Source organism: Rhodnius prolixus, unplaced genomic scaffold (genome assembly GCF_049639745.1).
Source record: "Rhodnius prolixus isolate KJV_2025 unplaced genomic scaffold, Rpr scaffold_1, whole genome shotgun sequence".
NCBI classification, from domain to species: domain Eukaryota; kingdom Metazoa; phylum Arthropoda; class Insecta; order Hemiptera; family Reduviidae; genus Rhodnius; species Rhodnius prolixus.
This window is the reverse complement of record NW_027411581.1, coordinates 32,046,709-32,074,340: the sequence shown is the minus strand read 5'-3', so window position 1 is coordinate 32,074,340 and position 27,632 is coordinate 32,046,709. Positions and strand designations below refer to the sequence as shown.

At 34.2% G+C, this 27,632-nt stretch overlaps 1 protein-coding gene across 1 annotated transcript in view; it reads left to right on the top strand.

Moving 5' to 3' along the window:
* LOC141458952 (homeobox protein B-H1-like) overlaps window positions 1–27,324 on the top strand; it is a 56,132-nt gene extending 28,808 nt beyond the window's left edge. Inside the window, exons 2-3 of the mRNA XM_074137582.1 lie at window positions 3,278–3,488; window positions 26,277–27,324. Of these exons, the coding sequence (XP_073993683.1) occupies window positions 3,278–3,488; window positions 26,277–26,688 (623 nt within the window). The 3' untranslated portion in view covers window positions 26,689–27,324. The remainder of the gene's footprint in view (window positions 1–3,277; window positions 3,489–26,276) is intronic.
* The last annotated feature ends 308 nt before the right edge of the window (window positions 27,325–27,632 follow it).

Genomic DNA, 27,632 nt, shown 5'->3' with positions numbered 1-27,632 from the left:
GTCTGCTTCTGCTGAAATAAGCTGGCTATTTTTACTGTCATAAAGTAAAGAGTATTTTCAGTTTCACATTAAAAGTAAAATCTAAGACCTAAGTTGGGCTATTATATTTAGTGTTGTTTAATAATCTATTAGACAGTGGAAATAACTACTATCCATTCCCAAGGTTGTTTGTCTGAGAGCAAACAATGAACATCTTTCCTTCACTGGTAACTATATATTTGGAGGAAATGAACACCAACGGGCCTGTAATTATTTATGAGGTTCAAAATGTCCATTGAGCGGTTGAGATAATATTTAGAAGATGCCAGCTCAGTGAATGCAAACTCGGAGAGGAAAGAGGTCAAAATTTAAATTTTTGACTGCACTTGTTATGTACGCTTTTTACGTTATAATTTTTTTTAAATAATGAGGAATATTTTTCAATAAAAATGAAGGGTACTTTTCGGGCTTATATACATTTTTGAGTTTTACCAAACGTAACGTCTCTCTTTCATCGAAGAATTCCTCTTCAGGGAGCGGATACAACCGGCTGACCTGTTCTATCAACTTTCCTGTTTGTTCGAATTGTCGAAATAATTATTTTTCATCGCATCTAACCATTCATCGGATGAAATAAAAAATCTCGAAGAGACAGAATTTTTTTCAAGCTTTGCTTCCTGGACGTAAATTGATATGGGACTCATTGGCGTTTCTGGGAATCATCGCTTCTCTTTTGCGCTTCATTGTTGAGAGAGAGAGAGAGAGAGAGATACTTATTCACCGAAAAGTTCTTGTGCGAAGGTTCGCTTCTACAAATATTCTGCTTTAGAGACTGAAACTAAGGGGCACAGGGCTCTATAAATGGAAAAGTTATTTCTAAGTTCATTTTTACCTCTTCAAATTATTCTGTTTTAGCCGATCTTAGTAACAGAGCTTTCTCCTTCACTTCAATATGAAAGCAGCAATTGTAGCGTTTTGTTCTAGTGAAAATGCTCTTAATTTCCAACTTCAATCAGAGATCACTCAAATTTTTCATAACCTAATATAAACATAATCAATTGTAACGTCAGAAGCAAGAACAAAAGATAACTAGAGTAACTAATACCAGATGTGGTAAAGAGCACCAAGAATACTTTAACCGAAAGAGTAAAAACGTACAGATATTTACGCACATATGAGCCGTTCACTGCACAACTCGATTAACCCCGTAAAACAAAAAATGGAGAAATGCGATGAAATAGTATGAATTCAAATAAATTTACCGTCATCATTCCAGCACTTGCTCCTGTATTTGAGTTGAATTATTGCAATGATTTACATTGGAGCACAGAGTTAATCAAAATGGCTTCTGAAATAAATTATTTATTATTCAATGGCCAAAAATTTGTTGTCGTTTTTATGGTGTTAATCTTTATTATTTGGGAAATTAATTATAAATAAAAAAAAGGTGTGACTGAACCAAGCGCATTGGCACTTAAATTCAAGTTATTCCAAAAAGTGAAGTTGTGCAGTGATTGGCTCTTTTAAATATGTGTGTGGTGTAAAACACCGGCTTTAACAAATTGGCTTTCCAGGACTTGAACATGATCATTTCTTAGCTTTGTTGAAATCTACTGATCAAATAGAACTTGAGAGTGTACTAAATGAAATTCGAACGAATGATTTTTGCCAGAATTAATGGTTAACTTAGACAGTAAAATACTAACTTCACTATTAATTAGCTTGAATGTATTAAATAAAAATAAAATGTGAATTATTTTGTGAAATTATTATGTATATAGAGAATGTAACAATTATTTGAAACAAATAGCTAATCACAAACTAGGAACCATATTCTCCAGCGAGTAAAGACAAACAAGCACAATTAAGGACGTTGAACTCAGTTCAGTGTTTAATTAATTCTTATCTTTTCCTTTTAATCTTTTCCTTTCTTAATTTTTTAAATTAGATTTAAAAAGAATGTTCCTTGTCTAATTTATAACTTTTACAAAATGTTGATCCTTTTTTTTTATTTATTGTATAAGGAACAATTTAGAAATGATTTCCTTTTCACTAATGTTACACAACTGGGGGTTGGCAGAGCTAATTAGGGATTATAATGCAATATGTACTTCTGAAGATCGTCATTTCCCCATTTTCATGCCACTGTATTGAATTGAGAAGCTACCGTAAAGTTTAGATTATTAGAAGAGAAACCAAGAAAAATTCTTAGATGCGCACACGGAGTGTGGAGCCATAGAAGATGCTGTGTTTGTGCATAGAACTCAGTTAACTATAAAATGTTGCTTTAGTATGAGCACGCAAATACTAGAAGTTGAGAGCCCAAGTAGCTACACCCTAAATAGTCGTTCTGATAGTGTTTGCCCAATTATTCAAGAATCGTTATCCTGTGGGCTGCCCAGCCTAATACACACTCACCATCACTTTCAAAATTTACTGCAATTAATTATCTTATCTCATTTTTAATAGAGATGAAATAGATGCCAAAGATCTGTATTTTTTTTGACGTTTTTCCATGCCTTTAAGAGTTGTAGTTAATGAACGATCTATAATTCATTAGTTGTATAAGTACAATTCCCTTATATAATTCAATCCTTACTATTTTTAAAAATATGAAAAGGGCTCTTTATTTAGAATGTCTACCATCGCTTACTGCAACGTTAGCTAAGACAATCCCTTCTCATGGAACTCTTTCGAGGATTGAAAACAATATTTTATATTGTAGGATTTAGTATGAATAAAGTAATAATTTATAATAATAGTAAAGTATAATGTAATAGTAAAGTAATAATTTATATTGAATAATGTTCGAATAACAAAAAAATACAATTATTGCAAGCCTCATTGTGTTTATTCCGTTGGATTAGGAAAAGTCAACTTTGGAAAAGCTGCCGCTGTGTAATAAAATGACTCTCAACTGGATTGTGTCGCTGTTTGAGTGAAAATGGTTAATATATGAATAAATGTTGTGATGGACCTGGCGCACGCTCGAAGGAAGGTTAAGTGCTTATTTCTGCGAAATGAAGGAAATGATGCCAGGAAAGAAATAGTGTGAAATGAAGAGAAATTGGCTGATGAGAGGAGAAACTAGGTGGCACGACCTTTGCCAGTTCCGTCCCTACTTCCCTTCTCAGTGTCCTTCAATTCTTCTCCTTATCCCTCTGGAGGTTCCTCTCTTACGGCTTGAACAATTAGCAGTTAGTTTTTTAAAAATCTTATCACAGTGTTTTTGATTGTTAAATTCATTTCAAGAAATAAACTTGACATCAACCAATGAAAATAATTTGATATTTTACAGGTCATAAAGATGACGACAGCCGTTGTAATCAAGGTGGTGGTTTAACCAAAAAGCAACGGAAAGCAAGGACTGCTTTCACCGATCATCAATTACAAACTTTAGAAAAAAGTTTCGAAAGACAAAAATACCTCAGTGTTCAAGACCGAATGGAACTGGCAGCCAAACTTAGCCTTAGTGATACTCAAGTCAAAACGTGGTATCAAAATAGAAGGTAAGATGTTTGTTTTTATTACTTCATTACTAATATTACCCTGCAAAATGAATCAGTGAATCGCTGAATCGTTTCTTGACTTCTTAGATAAGGTTCAATACTTCCAAAAAGCAGAAATTCTGCTTCTCCAAAGATATGAACGTCCTTAAAACGTTTCAAAATTTCCAGTTAAGAAAATGTACAGCAATGGGTGTTTTTCGCATATTTATATTGGAAGATTTTTGCTTCGTTTGATTATCGGCAAATGAAAGCTAAGTTATGTTTAGTCGTTTTGAATGTCCTGCCAGAGTGCAGCCGGTGAATTTTCAATATCTTCAATTTTATTAATCATTATTAATATTCAAATTTCAATACTAGAAAGCCTGAAAACAAGTTTTGAAGTACAAAAAATGAAATGCAGTTACAGACGATAGTATATTGTTTGATGGTTATTTACTATTACAAACTTTTAGCAGTTACGGCCGGACGTAGCACAATCTACACTTTGTAGCAGCCACTGATGAAAGAGGATTAGGCGCGAGAAATTGTACGCCCAACGCCTGGTTAAGTTTCCTTTTTATTATGAGGAAACGATTTAGATTATTTTGGTACCCCAGATCTCTAAGTGGGTCAAGGAATGTAAAAGGTCGATGACATACTTGCAAATTTTCTCGAGTCCTAGAAACTAGTCTGGTAATTAGGACAATCCTCTTCCGAAAATGATATTTTGGGTTGGCGGAGTCTCAAGACAATAGTCTTAGGACCGCTTATAATCCTCTTTAAAACTACGATATAGATGGTACAGATTATTTGTAAGGAAAATTTATTGCTACGAAAACGTCAAGGCCTCTTTAGAAAATTGCCTGGAAAATGCATTCATAACTTCAGTTACTCCCGCTTAAGTGATTTTAATTGAAATCTTTAAGTCGGTTCAACCATGTACTAGTCAATCGATAAGTAATAGAAAACAAATAGAACTCGCTTTCATTTTACATCAATAAGTAATAGCACAACAAATAATGACTATAATAGAGGGAGATTAGCTGAGTGGTTAGTACATTGTAAATCCGCGAGGAGATCCAGTGTTCGAGACCTCCATATCTTAGGAGCCTTTTATAGATTCCTAACTGGTAAATAACAATGTTGATTGTAACGAGAGAACACTTATCGGGGTGCACCTTAATCGAATTAAAAAAATTATTATTATGAAAACCCAACGAAATACTAGTTATTTAGTAGAATTATCAGGTAATTGACAAATATCTGGCACTTCTTGAATAATGAAAAGTTAAACTCAGTAGAAGCTTGTAGAATACAGGACAGAATTTCAAAGTAGGTGATGACCGTGTTGGCGAAACTATGCAATGGCCACATTCCCGCTAAAAGTCAACTTATCTCTAATGTCGCGGCTTCCAATAAATAACGGGTCAAGCGAACCTTAAAAATAAAAAAAATGTAAACCTCGTGCTACGGTTTTGTTGGTTAAAGCGATCCAGTTGAAGATTATTAAGGTAATATTAAATTGTTTAGTCCAGATTTTAGTGAACCGGAACCTTTATTTCCGTTGCATTGCTTTTTAGAGTTTAACGACTCTAAGTAATATGGTTTTTTAATAGAAACTAAATCTAGAGAAAACGGTCAACTGGTATTTAGGCACTTTCAATATTAAGAAAGCGTTCATGATGAAGAAAGAATCGAGAACATAAACGATGAGTGCTTTGTATGCATTGAACAAAAATGAGAACGGATTCGTACGTTTAAGCGAACCCTCCGTGGAGAATTTCCCTTGGCAAGGTTTCCCCACCCACCCTGCAGTCTCCAGAATCAGAGCAAACTTATGCCTCCCATCTCTAGTTGTGGAGAACAGGATTGTTCGGAAGGGTAATAATAATAATAATAATATACTTTTATTGAAATAGAAAAGAAAATGAACAAAAATTCTTGAATACAAAGTATGTACGGCTTGGAATAAATTCCGTCAGCCGGAGGTTGGGGTTACACAAAATATCAAATATATATATACTTATTAACAAATAAAACAAGATAAGAATACTTAAAATCAAAAAGTGCCAAAAAAATAAAACAAAATAATTTAACTACAATGAAGTGATATAAAATAAAACAAGAAAAAACAGAAATATGCAATATTCCAGCAATTTAATAATTAAATTCTTGGACAAGGAAATATCGGTACTGCCATGCACGACTAGCAAATATAATTAAATTTTTATTAAAAGAGTTTAGTAAAGTGACCATCTCAGCCTTGACAAGGTAGACGCACCCAGATACCTTGTTCGAAATTCTGACAGTATGGGACACACTGCCAAAAAATGCATAATATCTTCCCTAACATTCAAATTACATAAAGAGCAGAGTTCAATTTGCCTTTCGACCCAAGGAGTACAGTTTAAAAACAACAACTCTCCTCTCAATTTAAAAAACCAGCAAAGATCTTTTAATGGGTAAGAGTTGGCCTGGGAATCCCGCTCAAAAGAAAAAAGATTTAACGAGAAGTTTAGTTTTTTATAGAACAAAAACTTTGTCGACGATCTGGCTTTTTCTAGACGCTCTTCCCGATGCGCCAGCCTAACAGTATCCAACAGAACAGGCAACTGACCACTCCATAGATGCATATTCTCAACTGAGGGGAAGAAACCAGTATATTTGTCAAAAAGATTAATCCAGTGTTCAAACCAGAATACTTTACGTTTAATTACTTCCAATGCAAGTATTCTAGGAAGACGGTACTCAGGTAGATTCAAAACTTTTAGACAATATCTGAAATGCAGTCTCAGGGTAAACACCTCCAACAAGTCCACACCAGTCTCTAAATACAATATAAAATTTGGGGTTATTGACGGTAAGCAAAAAAGTATTGACGGAAGGGTATATTCCAGCTCTTGGTAGGTTCCTAGATACTTCTAGGAATCCCAAAGCGAGCGGGGAGTAGGCAGTTGGGATAACCACTCCCTGGTGACCAATGCAACCCGTTCTTGCAACGCATTCCACAGATATCCCACAGGCGGCACTTCAGATTAAGAATGTGGAATTATTCCTGGTAGGGAACACTGCGCTCCAATCTTCCTAGGCTCGCTAGGAAAGCAATGAGCTGGTAATTAGGTAAACTCTTCATGGCTCCTCTCCTAGAAAAATAGAGGATCTAGCAGAATAGGAATTGGGAATACAATTCCCTGGTGCTTACAAAACCCATGGAAGGTTAATGCTCCTCTAACTCCCGATAACTAGCAGACCCTTTAGAAAAGTGTCCACCCTCCCAAGCCAGCGTTAGTCAGAAAAAACGTCGTACGCCTACTGCCGCTTTTCCCGACACTGACATCATTGGACCATCTGACCTTCAGCACAAGTCTCATCACATCTTGGATCGAACTGAGTTTGAGATAGCCTGTAGGCGTAAACATTTATAAATAAATAAATCTTCAGATTGATTCCTTTAAAAGTTTTAGTTGGCGAAATGTGGAAAATTTAAAACAGGTCTACCAACCCTTCTCTTACAGAGGGAAAATACAAATACCCAAAATGAAATGAGTGGCCTTTAATATTATGTAATAATTTAAGAGATAAGATTTCCCATAAATTTAGTGGTTTCCATTATTGGTTTCTAATGTGAAAATGGAGATGCAATTTGTAAATTTTAGCGTTTTCCTTATACTTTATTGGTATACGTGTATGAATGTGAGTGTGTTGCTGTGTTGAGGTTATCAGAGATGTAATTTCAACCTATTCCACAAATTGCGTAATGACAGCTAGTCATAATCTTAGTTCAAAACGTTCCCATTTCATTCAATGCATAATTCATAGTTAGAAATAAGGCTTAGAGGGCCGGCATTAAAGTGGGGAGAATGGAAAATCATGACATGAAGAGCTGGAAGTCTTGGTGGAGAGCTAAGCGAAGACTGAATACTTAACAGTAAGGTGAGATAGTGATGTAATTATGGATGGCGTGACACACTACTCGCCCGAGATATTCAAGTATGATGTTGAGGAAGTGCATGCAAACGTTGCTGTAAAAGCTAGCGCCGACTAACTGCTGCCAAGGGTGGGGAGTAAAATGAAACTCTTCAATAAAGAAGGGAACCGTAGCTAAAGAGTGGATCTATGGCTCACCATATAGTTGGCAGCTATTAACAAATGGTATAACCCCCTCCTCCTCATATTTATATGCACATAGATACGGCTAGGTGTAACTCAGCAAATATGCAATCAAGGCCTTTGAACTGCCATCTATATCACGTACTTCTACGTTCAACACCATTCATTGTCCCGCACTCTGTGCGCCATTTACATTTAACTCCCTCCTACCAGACATTCTCTTTTCACGGTCATTCCCCGGCCAGCATTAGTTTTACAATTTTCGCGGCCCAGGCAACAGTTTTACTCATGTGATCTAGTTTATTTTTTGTTCTGCAATCGTTTCAATAATTCAGAAGTCTAACTCTATACTTAGACGGAAAGGGTACCCGTAGAAAGTTAGGAAGGGTTATTGAAATTAATGTTGCTTTAGAAGTTTAAAAATTAAGTAACGTATTAAAATTACTGATATATTTTAATTAATTTGTATTAATTAGTCACAATAAATTTTTCCCATAACTGGAATGGTCGCAATCTTGCTGTTGTTTGATTGTTACAATATTATATAAATAAGTTTTAAGTAAATTAACATAATTAAGTGATATTAAAAATTTTATATAATATTTAAAAGGTCAAGTCTAAATTATATCTCCTTAACAAAAACTTACAGTTTAAAATGTTAAGTATAAGGGTTGATTAAACGCCAAAAGGTACACAAATCAGCGAGTACACAACATTTCATTAATATTTAAGTAATTCTACTGCATTAATTTTCATTAATAAGTTATTTTTTAGAATTTATTAGATGTCACAGACCCTTATGCTGGCCACTTCATTCATAATATTTTTTTGTTATAATTATGATAAATCACATATACGTACATGCATGTTAAAGTATAAAAAGACAAAGTTAGAGTAGGCTACTGTCTTGAATTCGTTTTACCGAAATATTCGTGAGCAAAAATAACACACAGTTATAACAAGTAGATTATTCAACAACAATTATTGTAAACGTTTGTTTACCTATTATTATAAACGTTTAACTACTTCATAAAATAACAATTACTTTAATCGAAGAATGAACTTAAACCGACGATTTTTATTTAAAAATAAAAATAAATAAATAAAATAAACAAAATCATTGATGTATGTTGGTGTAAGCATTTTCTAAAAAAGGTTTTGAATTTTTTAGCCTCATATTTTTTTTTTATATTTTTTATAACGTTTTTCTTTTAAACCTGTATTTAACAGTTTGATTATTATAAATAACTAGATATTACAGTCAATCTACAGTGCTACTTGAACATATATTTTGTAGACGAAAATGGCCAGCATAAGGGTCTGTGACATCTAATAAATTCTAAAAAATAACTTATTAATGAAAATTAATGCAGTAGAATTACTTGACTATTAATGAAGTATTAATGAAATGTTGGGTACTCGCTGATTTGTGTACCTTTTGGCGTTTAATCAACCCTTATACTTAACATTTTAAACTGTAAGTTTTTGTTAAGGAGATTTTTGTACCTTTTGGATAGATTTTCCTTTTTGTCTATTTGGAATGTTACATATCTGCTTTACAGATTTTTTTAAAATTTGGAATAAGCAATTCTATCATTATAACCTGATAAGGTGGTAAGTCGGAACCATAACTACCACTGGAGAGATCTTTTTAAAGACTGATTATAGTTGCGGTGCCCCAAACCATCCTCAATAACAATTTTTTTGAAAAAGCGTTTTGAATAATATAGGAAGGTATTTGTACGTAAATAGCAAAATTAAACTGCGATTTCAGTACTTCCTTTTAAGAGGAGTAAGAAAAATAAATTGCGATTGCAGTACTTCTCCCTAAAAGGCAAAGAGGCAAAGATTTTTTAATCGACAATTCATTGATTTAAATCGGTTCACTCATTGATAATTTAAACGATTGCAGTACTTCCTCTTAGTAGATGCATGAGCATGATAGCACTTCACAGCAACGTAGAGGAGCTTTAACCACTTATTCGAGCTGAATTTTATCAAAATCGGGCTAACCGTTATAGAAATATTGGTAATAATAGTTTTAGAAAGGGCCTTTTTTGGGTGGGGCGAACTCCCCTCCTTATGAGACACTGCGTCGAGACTTTTAAAGTGTAAATCTGTACAAAATTTCAATTCGAATGACACTTCATTCATGAAAATCGGTTCACGTGTCGATAATTTGAAACGATTGCTATACTTCCCCTTAACAAGTGTAAGAGCTGATCGCCGCTTTAATGTTACGTAGGGCAGCCCTAACCCTATCATCCTACCAAATTTTATCAAAATCGGGCAAGATTTACAGAGTAATTAGTAATAATAATTTTGGAGGGGGCCTTACATTAAGACGGCTAACTCCTCTCCCATTTGATGTACAGGGTCGAGACCCCCAAAAGGCAAATCTACATAAAATTCCGAATCGAATGACACCTCATTCATGAAAATCGGTTCACGCGTTTAGGCGCTACGTTGTTTACAAAAAATGTAACAAGAACAAGAACAAGAACAAGAACATTTTTTGAAAAAGCCGTTTTTGCTCATTTTCGGCAACTTTTTTCTCGAAAACTATTAGATCTGGGTTGTTGCAAAAAAATTACATCTATAAAGGAGGGTTTGCCCTTTATTTTAAAGAAAATTTGGGAATTTTATCTTTTGTAGAAAAAGAGAAAAAAATTGTCAAAGTTGGGTGTTTTTCAACGTTACGCTTTTTCGTGCACTTTTTGTCGATCAACCCTTATACAACTGTCCTACCGGACAGTTTTAATGTCAGGTCTGAGTTGTTGCAAAAAATTTCATTGATAAACGCGGATATTTACTATATTTTAAAGAAAATTTGTGAATTTCATCTTTTATAGAAACAGAGAAAAAAAATTTCAAAGTTGGGTGATTTTCAACGTTACGCTTATTCGGGCAGTTTTTGATGTTAACCCCTTTAAAAATGTCTTTCCAGACAATTTTTAATTTTAAATTGAAAATATCCAATCATACTTTACACTCAGATCTACATATTCCTCTCGTCTCTGAAATTGCCCAATCTCGCTACACAAAACTCCACTCAAATCTACACAGTCATTATAACCCTCTGAGCCACAACATGTCTACCACAACACTTCATTCAAATCCACATCGCAGACTAAAGCGGCAGTGGCCACGCAACCATCTCAACACATAACGCCGACCTCCTAGGATGGTTGCTGTGTAAGCTTGCAATCGTGACGATCTAATGGCTTCCATCAATGGAAGGTCGTCGTTCACTCCACTTACTCCCTTAGAGCACATGCATGTGCGCGTATATGTATGCACACATATGTATATACGTGCATGTGTATTTGCGCTATCCATATCATTCATCTCTTTTGCTTGTTGTATTGGATACAGTTGCAAAATAAATAACCAAATTTAAAAAAAATTAAAATTGTGTTTATTAAAACTGAGTCTAACAATATATCTAAAAATATTTCAATCGTCAGTTTACTTGATGACTTAGAAAAGAAGAGTTAAGTGTTGGACAGTAAATCCATGATCAATAGTCCACAATTTTGGTTTCATTGCATCATGGTTACTGTTCGCTATGATTTTTTGTTAAAAGTTGCAGTAGAATGAGGACAATGTTTTGTCCTTTTCAATTTCATTAGCGAGTCTGTTTTGAGATCATTTTCCCAACTATTCCAATTCCATCGTTGATTAATTTGTTAGAATAGCAGAATGTTTTGATGTAATTGATAAGAAGAAAATTTTATTTTTAAGAAAGTCTATAGTGATTCCGCTGCCTGCCTTACAGCATGTCGTCTAGTATCTGGTGGTCGTTCAGTAAATTCCGAAAGTCTCGAAAGATTTCACTATTTCTGGCACATCTGCTATGCATAAGTGAGAGTGAGGAGAGACAAGCTAGAGTTCACCTGTCGGCACGCAAAAACCCAAATAAAGGCACACTTCTAATGGGCAAGCAAGTTTCGTGTATTGAGTGAATAGAGTCGCGGTAAGTGTAATGATTGTGTAGTTCTTTCTGACGGATACTTAAAAAAATGAAAGTCAATATCTTATTACTACGTATCCTGTGTGTATGAGAATGCGTTTATATAAAATATCAAATATCGCCTTTGAAGTAGAAACCTCAAAGGTCAGATTTATTATCAAAACTTTCACCTAATTGAAAATTAAATGCTGTACGTGTGAAAATGGTAGAATTACAAGATAAATGGCTGAAATATGAAACAAGAAAGCTTGAAATTTTGCAGGCCATAAAACAGGTTTTTGGTTTACTGAATTGAAAGCGTAATTAGATTACAATGAGTCTACTTACTTTAAAGAAGTATTCCTAAAAAAGAGGTTTCAATTTCAGTTCCTTTTATTTATTACCTAACATAGTTGATCATGTACAAGTAATCAGAGTTCTTACCTCATTTTTACAGTAAATTTATCCAAATGAACAAATCAACTATAAAATTAAACTTGTTCAATATAAAAATAAAATCATGGCAATATTTTAGGTACTCGTACATCATAAAACCTAAATATTGTACATTGTTTTCTTGCAACTATTTTAAGAATTGGATATCTTAAAAATGTTATTATTAAAATTATTTTCGTTCTACTGTTCGATTTCTCCAAAGCCGCTAGCTCTCAGTTAATCACTTAATTTTTACGATGCAACAAGTGTTAAGATGCATTAGCGTTCTAAAGATGGTCTAATTGTCACCGACATGTCTCCTTGTAAGATCAATGCATCAATGCATGTTCAAATTTATGAACGCTAGGGTCAGCTCTCCGTTCTATAACTTCTTGCAGTTTCAGTTCATGATCGCCCACAAATAATTGCTAATAAATCTTTCCGAACTCAGAATAACGTGTTAACTCTTCTTGTTCAATGGTCATTAACCTTTAGCCACTTTTCTGCGTACATACCTATTCAGCAATATTTCTTGATGTTCGGAGTCTTCCTTCACTCCTATGAATGATTGAATACGCTAAGCACCTGTTTAATCCACATTTACTTTGAGTCCACTTGCTTAACTAGAAGGTTGCTTTAATTTAAGGTGTTTGTAGATACGTAAATCTCACGAGTATTAATCAGAGCTCTTTAAAGTCTTGATTATGTCGTTGCAGTTTCATGTGCAGTAATTTGAAAATGACCAATAAGGGCATGTATTTCTCCCTCAGTTAAGGATTTGCGAGAGGTAATCATTTGTTTAGAAGTAGCGTGGTTTTGAGAAACATTTTCCCAATTTCTTCAGTTAGTTTAAGAGCCTTACTTGGGCCATGATTGATAGTTGCCCGTACCAGTTGTACATTACAAATGAACATATTGAATTGGATTGAAATGAGGTTTAAAGCTTTACATAATGGATACATAAGGATATTAGTGACACAGATATATAGAGGGTGACGCTGGAAATATGCCTGGAGGCCATGACAGTGGCATAACTGGATGTAGAGCAGATGTGTAGATCTGTCGGTAGTGGGGAGCCATCCCGAAACCTCCTCTTCTATTCATATAGCAATAATTGAAATTCAAATTATTTTTCTTTTCAAATTAACAAAAGAGTAAATCATTTTTCAACAATGGTGGATCTGCTGTGTTTCAGCTTGGGCGCTTTTATTGTATCAGTTAGACTTTTGAAGTTGCATTTTGTTAAGAATGGAGCAAATATCTCGCTACAGATTAAAAGAAATTATTTTAAAACGTTGATGAATCTTCACTTTCACTTCGTACAAACCGCAACTTAAAACTCATTTTAACTTAATGTTTGTGTGATTTAAGGAAGTGGGTGCTGTAGAACCTGAACCTGAAAAATTAATACCTAAACTCAACTCTTATTTCGAAATTCTGAACGTTTAAGGTCCGTCGTTTGTCCTCTTTTATTTAGTTACTAATTTAATTTTCTCACTGAAAGGGGACGCGAAGATACGCAATCTTTGTCAGAGTTGGCAGAATCTATGGAGGAATGGAACTGCGCAATCCCACTAAATGTGGAGGCTAAGAGATGTGAATGGAATGTCCAAACAAATTTGGGCACCAGGCTTTAAAAGACAATAAGTCCCTTAAGTCACACTTCCGCTTAAGAGATTATCTAAGTGTTCTGGACTCTCTAGGTACCAGCTGTAAGAGGACAACATTCGGACGCCGGTTGGCACTAAGTTGGAACTGGGCACCGATGACTCCTGATTATGACGTGACTTAATTTTGAAAAAATGTAAAGAATTACAGGATATGCCCCACCATTCAAGAACTATTAGGGAGACTAACTTGTGGTGCTAAAATTCCGAGTTTAATTCTTCAACAGAAGGTAGCACTCAATTTTTCTAATTTTTGAGATTTTCTCTAAACTGGTTTCGGAGACGTACTTTATTTATCACGCAGGTTACCACAAAGCTGTAAAATTCGAAGCACAAATTGCAAGAGTTAGACCCCACTTTAACCTCAATTTTCTTGATTTGATTTTCTCATCACTCAGTACAAATCTCCTTAACAAAAACTTACAGTTTAAAATGTTAAGTATAAGGGTTGATTAAACGCCAAAAGATACACAAATCAGCAAGTATCCATCATTTCATTTATACTTCATTGATATTATTTAAGTAATTTTACTGCATTAACTTTTCCTTCACATTTTTAGAATTTATTAGATGTCACAGACCCTTATGCTGGCCATTTTCATCTACAAAATATTTGTTCAAGACTGTAGACTGTAGAATCTATTTATTTATAATAATCAAACTATTAATTACAGGTTAAAAAGAAAAAAAATATAAGGCTAAAAAATTCATCACTCAGTACAAATATTCACAAACTCTCTGATTAAAAAATAAAAAACTGACCTCTATATAGTAGCAATCGGTTTTGAGCGTTCTTTCACATTTTGTAAGTTCAACGTAGCGATTATTTGGTTAAACAAGAAGTGGAAGAATGAGTAAAAACGGACGAACCATTCTTGGTCTTCATATTTTCCCTCAAAGTAAGATTAACAGTTCAATTAGATTTTGATAAAGAGAACAGACTTTTCTTGATTACTATTTCTGTAAGCAAACAAGAGAATTTATCTTCCTTATCGGTGTAAATTCAGAGATTCACTTCATTTAATGATTCAAGATTGGCGAGGAATTGGTCAAATGAAAACAACAACTCGTCTTTTTGCCAACGTTTCGACAAATATATTGTCTTCTTATCGCCATTACCAAAATTCCCGTGTAAGTCCCGCTATATCTGTATATATTTACCTGTTCTCCAGTTCTGGCTCTTAGTTTCTGTAACTCAACCAACCCGCATAGCCACGTAACTTTCAATAATTATAAAAAAAATTACTGTATTTTATTTTATTTATTTTTATATTACTGATTTTCTAAGTTACTGATTCTCTAAATTGTTTGTATTTTTGTATTTGTAATATCCAGGCCCTGAAGAAGACAATATATTTGTCGAAACGTGTGCAAAAAGCCGAGTTGTTTTTATTTGACCGATTCCTCGCCAATCTTGAATCCTTAGTTCAAAAATTTACGGTCACGAAACCTAGATATTCACTTCAATGTGACAACTTTGTAATTAAAACTTTTTGAGAAACATCTCTCGATTCCTTAATCAACAACAAATAAAAATCTTCAGAATAGGAAATCATTGTTTAAGAAATTCCTTTCATTTGGCTGAATTCTGTTGAAAAAGAGCAAACAAACAAGTTAAAATGATTACACAGCGTACTAAATTAGACAATATATCATAAGAACAGTTTGGGAGCAATTAATGGTCGCGTTTATAATATAAATTGGAATGTAATTAAGGTTTTAGAGCGAATCGTTTTTTGCCTTGTGAAACGCAATAATGAATATGATTATAAAGTGAACATGCCCGAACAATAAGCCGAACGAATGACCATACTAAGTGAGCGTTGAACTCTCCTTAACGTTGAAATAGTAGTTTAGCTGGGTGGGTTGGCACTTTTACAATGCTCATAGGAAATCTGATCAAGCAGTCCGGCGACTCTGTCTAAAATAATTCAACTTTTTTTTTCTAATTAGTACACAACATATGTTTTTTGATTTTCTGTTATGGTGAGGATCAGTGGTATATCTTTTATTGGTAGTAAAATTTTCTCCCTGCCTATGTGTTAAATCGTGCTCTTATAATTTACCGCAACTGCAAAGTAATTGTAATTTTTGACTGAAAATTTGGTTAAAATGAGTAGTTAAATTAATTTTTTTATCTTTTTACTTGGTTTATGTTTGTATTGGCCATAAAATTCAATTTGTTGATGCATTAATGCTTTTGCACCGATAGAGCGCTTAGATTAATGCGGAAGCTGATTAAATTGAGGAGAAAGAAAATTGAATATAAAACTATAAGATCGTTTGAAATTATCAATTAATTATTCAAAGTAAAGTAAAGCTCGCATTATATTTCAGGCAAAATTTTAAGTGCAACTTCAAAATTAGAGGTAATGGTTGGAAAGCACAAGTTTTTTCTTTTCTATTAAAATTTGTCTTATAAATAAAAACTAGTTGTATGCTTGACTCGAACTGGAGATCTCTCATGTTATACTAGTGTCCGAACTCACAACCGCTACACTAAACTCACCACCTAATTAATTATTAATGAGAATCTTGAGGTTGACGCTGAAATAATTATTTGTTATCTGGTTCAATGTTCTTAAAGAACATGCAGAGTTCCATGGAAATATTCAGACTGTTTCTCTAGTCATAACCGAACTAGAGCCTGATTCTACATCACATGAGCTAGGAAAATTTATCTATAACTTGAATATTATTTTCTAAACATTTAGATTTATCGCAAAGCTCTTTTTTTTTTTCTTTTTTTTTTTAGCGATAGGTTTGCAAGTCTAACACTGTCGAAATACGGATAAAACCGGCCACCATGAAAGCTTGTATTAGACCACTCATGGGGTTAGAGACCAGGTTGATTACCTGTAGTCTAGAGCATACGTTCCCAAATTAGGGGCTGTCGCCACCTAGGGGGCGGTTGTTGGCTCAGGTTCAATTTGGAGGCGTTTTATAGTGTTTTTTAAAACGTATTATCTTCCACTTTCTTGATGGTTCATGAAAGATAAATTTGCTGGTGCGGCTAGTAATTTAAAAAAATTAATTAAAAAGAGGCGATTAAGCTAAAAAAGTTAGGAACCTGCCACTAAAGGAATTCATCAGAGGTTAAACATGAGTTACTTTAGGCCTATTAATTTGTTTCTTTGCAAAGAGCACGATTTTAGAGGCGTTTCGAGAAGCTGTGATGAGTCCTTCAACTGAATCATTTCATCACAGTTAAGGTTTATTCAATATTTATAGGGCACAAATCTAAATTCAAAGAAATTAAATTTAATCAAACTGCACTAAAAGACGATCAATTGAGGAGTCTTCACATCAGATTTGTTTATGTTAAATCTTAATTTTATAGCCCAGTTTCTGATAAAAAAAATCAGTAGTTATTTGGAGGAGTCACGTCACATATGTTTACGTCACGCTACTCTGTAAATTAGAACGTGCTTTGCTTCCCCTCATCTTTAACATTGAATATACAAAATAAAAAATTTAACATTCAGGGAAAGAACTGTCTATCTTAATATATACATTAGATTATTGAACGTTACACATTACTTCCTAATTCTTCCTTCATTATGATACTCGTATAATTAATATTAAAGGGTTGTTTAATCTCCATCCTTGTTTATACAAGGAAGTTTTCTTATAGAACAGAATAAAGCAGTAAGCAACCGTGACAAATATGTGTTAAGACTGTTTATTATGGAGCATGAGCGGGCTCGTGTTGCATCCAGCGTGCCCAGATACGATGACAGGGCGAAAACTTTCTTTCTACAGACAGTATGTTCTAGAGATCTGCTGTGTACACTAGACTCAACTTTTTTTAAAAAACTCTTCTGCGGTTGAAGACACGGGCCGGCGGCATTTGTCGGTCTTAAGGGAGCGTTCGAGGAAGAACATTCTTGAATCAGTACTACGATTACCGTGAAATGGCCTCGCGCCGAACTAATTTTTGTCTTTTTATTTTTATGTTTTCATTCTATTAGAGAATGTTTTAGTAAAAAGTGGTAATGGCTTCACGCTTGCAATGTAGCCTTAAAAACGTTTGCTTATCTTTTGTGTAACCAGCCGCACAATGGAGAATTGTTACATAGCATAATCTATTCCATTTAGGCCAATCTAAACTATAGAGTTGCTGTTATTATTTTAATATTATGTATCCACCAGTGTTACTTCTAATGGTCAGATCTTCTCTTTCTCCTTTCCAGAGGGACAAAAAGGTGGTGTTCCTCAAGAGGGCCTATTAGACCCCCATAAGACCTCCCAACCAACCGAAACACCATTGTCTCTTACTATGCAGAACTCCTCAGATTCTGATCCAGTTATTCCCCATAGAAATATTTAGCACATTCTCATGGAAAATCATTTAACAAATAGAGGATTTGGCTTAGCGAAGATAAATGTTGGCAAGTTAAGTAAACCCTTTGGAGATGACTTCCCATCCTCTTTATTGCTATCAAATTCCTCTTCCTTCGTGCTTTGAGGTTCAACCAACAGACCCATCTCCACATCCATTCCCTAGAGTCTGAAATCCGAGGCAGTAAAACCAGAAGCGTTTATGTAAAATCAGAAGATTATGAATGTAATCAAACAATTACCTGAATTAATTCATTCTTATCTGAAGTAAATAAATAATATGAAATACCAGAGATTCTACTGTAGCTTAACCTCACATTCTAATCCTCTAGTCCATCGTCTATCAACTCAAAGTCTAACTCCTAGCCGGCTTAAACACTAATGGCCTCGAAACATCCTTTCAAGTGAGAGTGACGAGTTATTTTAGCAGTGCTGCCACTGGATAGTTTCCACACCTTATTTGTGTTAATAGATAATTTACTTCTGTATAATATTTACTTGCACCGCGGTGCACTAGAATTTCAAATAAAATTGAAAAAAAAAGAAATAATCGGAAGCAAGAGCTTACATCAGCCACAGGAGGTTACAATTTTGCTACTTCGAAAAAGAGATATACAATAGCATGATTACAGTTTGACATAGATGTTTCCTATTAAGTCTAAGGATATGCTGCAAATAATGGATTAGTTCTTGCTTAGCACCAGTTTTCACAGACTGTGTAAATTAAATGAATTATTACATTTCCAAAGTACACCAAGAATCGATACAAAGTTGAGAATTAAGAGAGCGTGAAACCCCTTCCTTCAATGTCATCAAGTTCTGCCTTTTTCTTTTCAGATGACTGATTAAAAGTGACTGGATGTTAAGTTGATAGAATGAAACTTGTTTGGAACCACACCTTGAAAAACGCAATGCCATTTAGGAGTAAATTCTTACAAGTAACTAGATGGATTAAAAATATGTGACAAGATAATGCGTTTAGGGAATTTTTTCCATCTTATACCTGCTCGTTGGATTGGGAGTAAGATGGCTAACAGAGGCTTTGCATAGCTCACCTCACAACTAAACACTCAGCTAAGCGTTCAATTTTCTAAAATCACAGAATAGCCGGTTTCTACAAAGAAATATTAAAGAACTAATTCGCTGGTAATTGAAAGGATACAATACTAAAACAACCAACTACAGAGCTGCTGATAAGTAAACGATCTGCTTTATCATTCTGTCGCACATTAATCCCTCTCACCTCTCACTTTTTAATTAATTAACTTTAATAATAATCAAAGTTGTTAATAAATAACTTATACGTGATTTGAACCAGTTATTAGATTATTAGATAGAATTGCAAATTAATCTTGAATTATTACATGTTTACTAATTGGTTCTAAAAAGGTAGCCAGATTGATTTAGAGACCAATATTGATCAATTATTTATAATATTTATTGTGGCTTTGTGACAAAAAAAAGTTTTTTTTAAAACGTTATATATTATCATTATTATTATTCAATAAATTTATTTTTAAATACAATTATTGTTGCTGTGAGGTCTTCATAATTGACTGTCTGCTGAGAAAAGTACTGTGACTTTCTCTTGCTGCAATTTCCGGCTTAAAATTCTATTTTATGTGAAATTCTATTTCAGTCTATTATTTGCGAAAAAGCCACAAAATTTATTCTGTAAAGCGGCACTTCCGTTCAATATCTTTAAATTTACAATTTTATTTACACATTTAACTCCTATTAATATATAAAAGGTAACACAGGTAATGAAGACGGCTGCACATTGCGCTTAGAGAGTGCACTCTACCCCTGAACTGCCATAAGAAACATTTTGGTGGGTTTATGTATCTAAACACGTCATAGATCTACATTTTGAAATGAGTTTAAAAGAATTTTGGGCTTTTGGTCTCCAAAGTGACGCTGAAAATAATGACTTTCTGCGATTTTTTTTTGTAGTTGAGTGTCGTTGAAACGCGCCGTCACATTGGGCAATTTGTAAAGAGTCCTATTTTTAGAGAGTTTCTGAATGTGGATACTTTCAGAGAAGACTCAAAATGGAAAAACTTCAGCACGATTACAACGCCTTCCTTACTACTGGAGTAAGAGAAAGCATTAGTAAAAAATTCTAGTGATATTTATTAATTTTTTTTTGTTTTTTTAATTATTTTAAGGCGCGCCAACATCTAAGGTTTATTGGCGCCCGGAGCTTTTTCCAGTGCACTGCCGGCCTCCGGACAGTGTTCTCTCGTTACATGGACAACACTGTCCATCACCGGACAATGAGCTGTAAGAAGCTCCTAGGAAGAGAAAATCTAACGGCTAGCAGCTGGATTCGAACCCGGGACCTCCGCGTGGGGATATTTATTAATTAAATAGATTTAACTTAATTTCGTTTAGAAATAACAAGATTATTGACTATTTCAGCCATTATGTTTTATTATTTTATTGCGGAGCTTACGACCTAAGGTCTAGGTCATCTTCAGGGCTGTGAACATGTTTTACAAAGTAGTTACAATATATTGTACATTAATTTGATGCAAAAAATTAGTTTAAAAAAATTAATTACCTTCTGCTTCTGACAATTATTCGTTTATTACGACTAATTTTGTCGCTCATTAATTACCTAATATCCAGTAATAAAATGTTCAATTAAATTTTTCTTATTACATTTATTTTAGCGTATATAATCCAAAATTTTGATTGTAATAAACTATGAGTTAATTAAAATTGAAACAAATCAAATACCAACACTAAAATATCGTTTAAATGAATGTAGAAATAAAATAGATATTGTATCCAATGTAATCATCGTTAAGAATTCGGCCTTATTGTTTCCGGCGTTTCGTTATGTCTCCATAGACTGAATTGTAAACTCAAGACAGAGTCTTTGAAATATTCTTTGATTCAACCGCTATTTATTTAACCCAGTTTCCAAAAGATGCAATCTATAATTATTGTTGTTCAATCAGTTACATTTATATATTTATTTTTTTTTAAGCCTAACAATTTGTTAGACTTTTTCTTTTGTGTGTAGTATTGCAGATGTTAAAAATCTAAAGATACGTCTGACTCTGTAAAGTTAATCCTCTTAAGTGAAAAAAATGAAAAGTAGGGAGAAGCGTAAAGAGAGGAAAGTGGATCGGTTGGCAACACTGAATAACTTCTTCAAAGAACACGTTACATTACTGTGTTGGCCAATCTGGCCAAATTGTTACAATACGTTTTTTTTTTTTTTTTTTTTTTACCACTATTCCCCTACCTTACAGTTATACACCAACTGAACGAACGAATCTTTTTTTAAAAAGATGGAAAATTAATAAAGAGTTGGGTCAATGAGGGTGTTTTTATTTGGGCAAGTTTCCCACGACAATAGTTGGTTGAAAACGGTGATACAAGACGGTACACTGCTGGACTAGTAGACAGAGCGCTTCTCGACTGTACGAGTAGCTCATTGTTACCCGGCACAATGCTGGCGCCACATCGGGACACGCTAATATTCCCTACTTCATTACTCACTTATTATTTCCCGCCTTGCGTCACGTGTGGCCCTGCCGCCTTTTGTCGTTTTTCTTCAACTAAGAAAATTAAAAAAGTTAACAAAAAATACATAAAAAAAAAAAATTTCCGAAGTGTTTTCACTATTTACAATCTCTTTACCTTTATGTCACCATATTAAGTAAATATTAAAGTATTTGTAAATGTAAGATTCTATTATAAGGTTTAATATACACCAATCTTTTGCTGGCTTTTTTCAAAAATAAAGAAATCTTAATAGAATGGGTAAATTAAATTTGCATTTTCACTTAAAGGTCTTATTTTCACACTTTGTTAATTAAATTAGGCCTCACCTCGTAGTTGCGTCCTGGGTGTAGAAAGTAGAAATTGTTGCTAATAGAGTGGCTTTACGTCAGCTGCTGTTTATAACTTTTTAAAAAGCAATTGATGTAATGTGCAATGCTTGTCTAAACCTAAAAGGCAATGGGCAAGTAGAAATGTTTAAATAGATCCTTATCACCTATGTTGGACTTAGGTTTGCAAGAAGTTGAATTAACTGTGAATAGCACCTTGGGAGCACCATCATAACGGCATGGTTACCAAATAATTAAGAAATATAGTACGTTCTCCCACAGATATCTGAATCTGATATTGTCGTGAATAATGCTAGAGCGAAAGCGATGGTTTCAATTTTGCACAAAGAATTCAAAGACTTGAATTCTATAGTGGATTGTAGTGTGATAAGGAAAGAAAACCAGTTCCATCTGCCAAACTCGGTGATTTTACCATTAATAATCCTCGATTAAATAAGAAATTATTGGCCAAGTACAGAGTGCCTTAAGTAATGGAAGAAATTTCATAGAATAACAGATACTCAATAGAAAATACTGAAGGATACAGTTTCAAACATTCCTAGTGGAGGTACGAGTATTAGCGTCCTGGCACTCAAGAAGCTGGATAAAACCTAGTAATATTTTAAGTAGCTTAAACGTTTATTTCAATTTTTTTTTTAAAGGTTTAAGACGATAAGTGGAATATATTACTTTTTTTAGACTTCGTGCAGAAATTGTGTACTTTTTAGAAAAATTTCTATTGAATGTTAAGTCATTTTCAAAGAATAATTGCAGACTGCAAATTTCTATCAGGTTAATAATGTAGGTTATTTTTTCTAGTTAATAATGTTGTTTTCTTTGTGAACTTAAATCAAGGGACTGTGGTCAGACCATCCAATAGAATGGCCAAACTGCTAGAAATTACATTGTTTTGTTTCGGACACATAGTTATGGAACGTATGCCAGATTAATAGAGATATACATTAGATTGTTGCAGATAAAATACTTGTCTGTACTAATAAAGTTGTTGCGATGTCTGGATTTTGTTTTTGTGTTGCTCTGTCATTTATAAACAAATCAGTACACTAAAAACAATCTCTTGAAGATGTTGAACAGAGCTCTGTGAACAAAATGCTACCAAAACGTCGGGAAACGATTTAAGAATCTCGACAATGTTTTTTACCCAATAATATAGTCTGCCAACAAATTTTTAAGAAAATATATTCTAATACTAAGAACAACGTCTCTATTTAAGAAAAACAATTTTTACTGCAGTCAAAAGATCATTGAGTAGCTAACAATAGAGAAGTGTTTTTAAATCTACATGGTGAAGAGATGGTAACATTAATAAGTAGCTATAGAAATGAAATTAAGTGTACATTCTAGAAGAGTGATGATGGTAGAGGGAGGTTACACTTAGTGCTATGAGTGGGAAAAGAGGGTCTACCAGCACTTGGGCAAGTTGAGGGGTTGTGGAAAAGAGAACGCTGCCAGGGTGTCGTCAGCGGATAAAAGAGAGGCCAGGGTTCTTTCTGAATCAGTCTGCCGTGTAATATGGGGGGTTGTGGTTTAATTTTAACTGCCGTGTTGATATTAATAGCCGGCCTAAAAGAGATTTATTGGCGACCCAGAGCATTTCTAAAGTCGTTATTACTGTAGAAACACTCTACTTTCAGTTTTCTTAGTGGCCACAATCACACCGTAAACTGATTTGATAAATAGTCCTACAAGATTCAGCTGAATTCAATTCTTCTCTTGTATACCATGTTTACACTTGACAGAACTTATGGGATCTTTTTCGCTTGATAATTCTTTTATTATTTTTCTTGCTGTTTACCATTCACCACCATTAGCAGTTCAGATTAGCACTGGATGTTCTCAGTTAGATGGAGTTCACAAAGTCACAGTAATATCAGCAATCATTCTAAACTAGATTATTAACTTGTCGCTAATTATTATAAAAAATGTTCTCTTGGAAATTCTCCATACATAGATTGTAATAACTTATGCTCTAGATCAGTTCTTACCATGTGACGTGTACCAATGCTATGAATCGCCGCGTCCATAGCTTATCCTATGTACGCAGAGATGACCAGCTGATGGACCATATAATTTATGGAAGAGCTTAGCTGAGTGGTTAGCAAATACTGGATCCCAACGCGGAAATCACGGGTACGAATCCAGCTGCTGACCCTTAGCTTTACTCTTCCTAGGAGCTTCTTACAGCTCACTGTCCGGTGATGGACAGTGTTGTCTGTAACGAGAGAAAACTGTACGATTTTAACACAAAAATAATACTAATAAAAAATTATTGTCGTACCTCTTTGAATTGATCCGTCTATTATTTATACATATTTATATCATTATTTATTTGCTACTATAAAGTTTACAACAAGCAAATGAGATACTAGAATAAAATGTCTCGAGTGTCACTTGAAGAAGAGATCCAGTAGGTTAAGAGTAGCATTGGAGATTTTTCGATGGATTTTGGATTGTAAGGATTGGATTGGGTAAGTTTGGAATGCTTGGCGGAATCCCTCAACTCTATTCCGTAGGTCCATATGGGTTAAAAGAAGTTTTTCACAAAGTTTGTATTGAAAAGTGAGTTTAGATCGTTAAGACTCCTTAAGATACGAAATAGTCTGTTAGTCCCCATTCTATAGTATTTTAATACCAGGGTTTCCAAGTAAGTCGTTTGTCCACGTCTTATTCAAGATAGCGTACCCCTAAAGAAGTGGGAAGTAAAATTTTATTGAATTTAAACTAGAACAGTAGAGTTGGAGTGTAGAAGCGGTTTGAAAGTATTTCTGTTTATTCGCCATTATCTTCCATTTCTCGTAATACTTTTCTATTAAAGACAGATGTTCTTAATGAAATATCTAGATGCATCTTGAGATGTCTAAGGTATCGAGATACATTCGTTATAGAAAGAAAGAGTGAACAGCAGTATAATCAGCAAAAGTCGACGTTGCTGTTTAGGGTGCTGTAGGAAGATCAGTTCCAAATTTTACTTAGAGTACATTTTAAAGTGATCATTGTTAAAAAAATAAACTATAATTATAGTACTTTAAAATTTTACATTCAATTTTTTTTAAAAAATTAAATCAAAACGGAACTTTACATCGTTCTACAAATATGTTTTATTTCAACATTTTTTTTGGAGTTTTTAATTTACAGAACCAAAAGAAATAATCTTCCAAAGAGCAGATAAAGCTCCACAAACACTCAAATTTTGATGCGAGTCTTAAAAGCATTTACTGCAACAAAAAAGCTAAATTCACTAAAATTAAACCTACTCAGTACTGAGGTATATTCTCTAAGTAATTACTACTGAAGTATTCCTAAGGTGTTTGATACGGAGGGCGGCAAACTCTTTAACAAAATCCACGTGACTAATTCTTGAACGTGCCTCTCCTCCACACGAGACATCGTCCTTTCAACTTAATACTTTTCTTCCTAAACCTGCGGCCCAACAGGTTCCTCCAAAGAAAAAAAAGGTTGATTAACATAGACAAGGTTCTTACGCTCAAGCCTTTGTAATTTCTTGATTTTTATATTATTTTTTAAAATTAGAAACTTTGACTAAGCATTTTAATAATGGAGTAACAAAAAGTCTTCGAGTTAGAATGAGGCGAAAGGCGTGTTGGCATAAACTCAAAGATGGAATTTAAATTGTCTAAATAATAATTCTAAATAATTTGAAATTAATAAAAAATAGTTACAAGAACATGTAATGGACAACGTGAAAGGCCGGTCAGTTGCGCTAAGTAGCTGTTAGTTTACAAATCATTCATAAGAATAATAATGTCAGCTTTAAATTCTTAAAAACAAGCAAAAAAGGGGTGCTGTAATTACTAGTAAAGTCAGTATTATTAGACGACCTGTTTCTGGCTGCATGACATTATAAATTAGACATTACTAACTCGCCGATAGTTTGATTTTAATTCACGCGGTAAACTGAGCCAAAACTATAATTTTGTGAGTATTATTACAAAATATTGTTTGACATTTCCAAAACTATCTTTTCAGCCTGTAGCCAGGGCCCGATTTTCCTATAGGCTAACTAGGCTTCAGCCTAGGGCCTCAAGATCATGAGGGGCCTACATTCAAATTGTTAGCAAAATTAAAATTACATTATTCTAAAAACATATTAGAGAAATATTAACATTTAACATATTTATATATCACAGTAGTGATATATTTTATTATCTCTCATGTAATTTACAAACTTAAAAATGGGAGGTGAAAGGGCGTCATAAGTGGAATAGCCTAGGGCCTCTTTTCATCTAAATCTGGCCCTGCCTGCATCAATCATTCCCAGCTTCCATTTACGCTTACATTCCTCTAAACACTGTGCTAATCGTAGTCCAGTTTTTATTTTACAATTTATGGATAATATCTACTATTTATGAAGATTTCTTTTCTCTCTTAATACCATCCTCAGCAACTAATGGTTACTATCGATTTGGATTGTTCACAGAACGAAATGGAAACGACAGACAGCCGTAGGATTGGAATTACTTGCTGAATCCAATAACTTAATGGCGTTTCAAAGATTATACGGTGGACCGCCGTACGGAGTGTGGCCCTACCCAGGTGGTGGAGCTCCTCCCGCCGATCTGTACTATCGGCAGGCCGCGGCGGCCGCTGCAGCTGCTGCTACGCTACAGAAACCACTGGCCTACAGACTGTATCCAGGCATGGCCGGACCGTCATCCGGCTTGCCTCCGGGCGCAGCGTTACCAGCTTCGGCGTCCCTGTCTACCTTATCATCATATTACCAACCACCACCTCCAAGGTCGCCTACTCCACCGCCTTCGCCGCCAGACTCAAGACCAGATTCTGTGGATGTGGAAGAATCGGCGCCGGACTCGCCGCAAATACAAGTCTAGTGAACGAAATCATTTCGTCGTCCAGATATCTAATCATCCTCTACCCGTTCCTTTCTTCCCAAATATCCTTCTTGCGTTCCTTCTACGTCATCGCAATACCTCTTTTTCTCTCTATTTCCTATTTCATTGTACAGTTTTGAGTGTGTGCCAATCCTCACTTGTGGTGTTAATATTTTGTCTGATTTGCTGGAAGTAACGTGCTGTTCCTGATAATGATAAAGATGGAATCAAGTTTCTTCTTAAAATAATAATAATAAAATAGTGCCATGTTATGAAAATATTATTTGTGTATGTTTTCTTTAAATTTGTTTTACATACTATGTAATCCAAATATCCTTCTGTACTATGTCGGAAACTGCCACAATTATAAATAATCTTCAACACTAGCGCTAATCAACTTCTCTTAAAGTTCGGGAAACGTCGACGAAAAATCTTGCTCACAACTTGTAAATATTAAAAATCTCACACAATCTGATAAACTTGATTCCGTAGTTGATCAACGTTAAATCTAGCAGATCAGTTACCCTGTACTTAAAGCGCACCTTTAATATATAATCCTAGTTGTGTACAGTGATATCGTGCTCTAACAATCAGTATATATAATAAAAACACAACATAATTAACGACAAAAAAAAATGACAAACTAAGTGAATACTTTTGTTAACCTACTCTCGGCTTAAGAACTGTTCCCCGTTATTTGCACTCGTGTTAAGGTAGAACAAAATGATATTTAAAAGAAAAAGAAACTGTATAATTTGTAAATAATATATAATTATATATATAATATAAATATATTTAAAATAAGAGCTGTCGATACATAGCTCAGATGTGGTCTGTAACAGGTGGGAGAGAAACAAGCCAGGAACGAGTCCCTAGGGTGCACGCTGAGTGGCAGTATTATTAGTAAATAAGTGTCCGACATTTAGGTGTTAATACCAAAATTG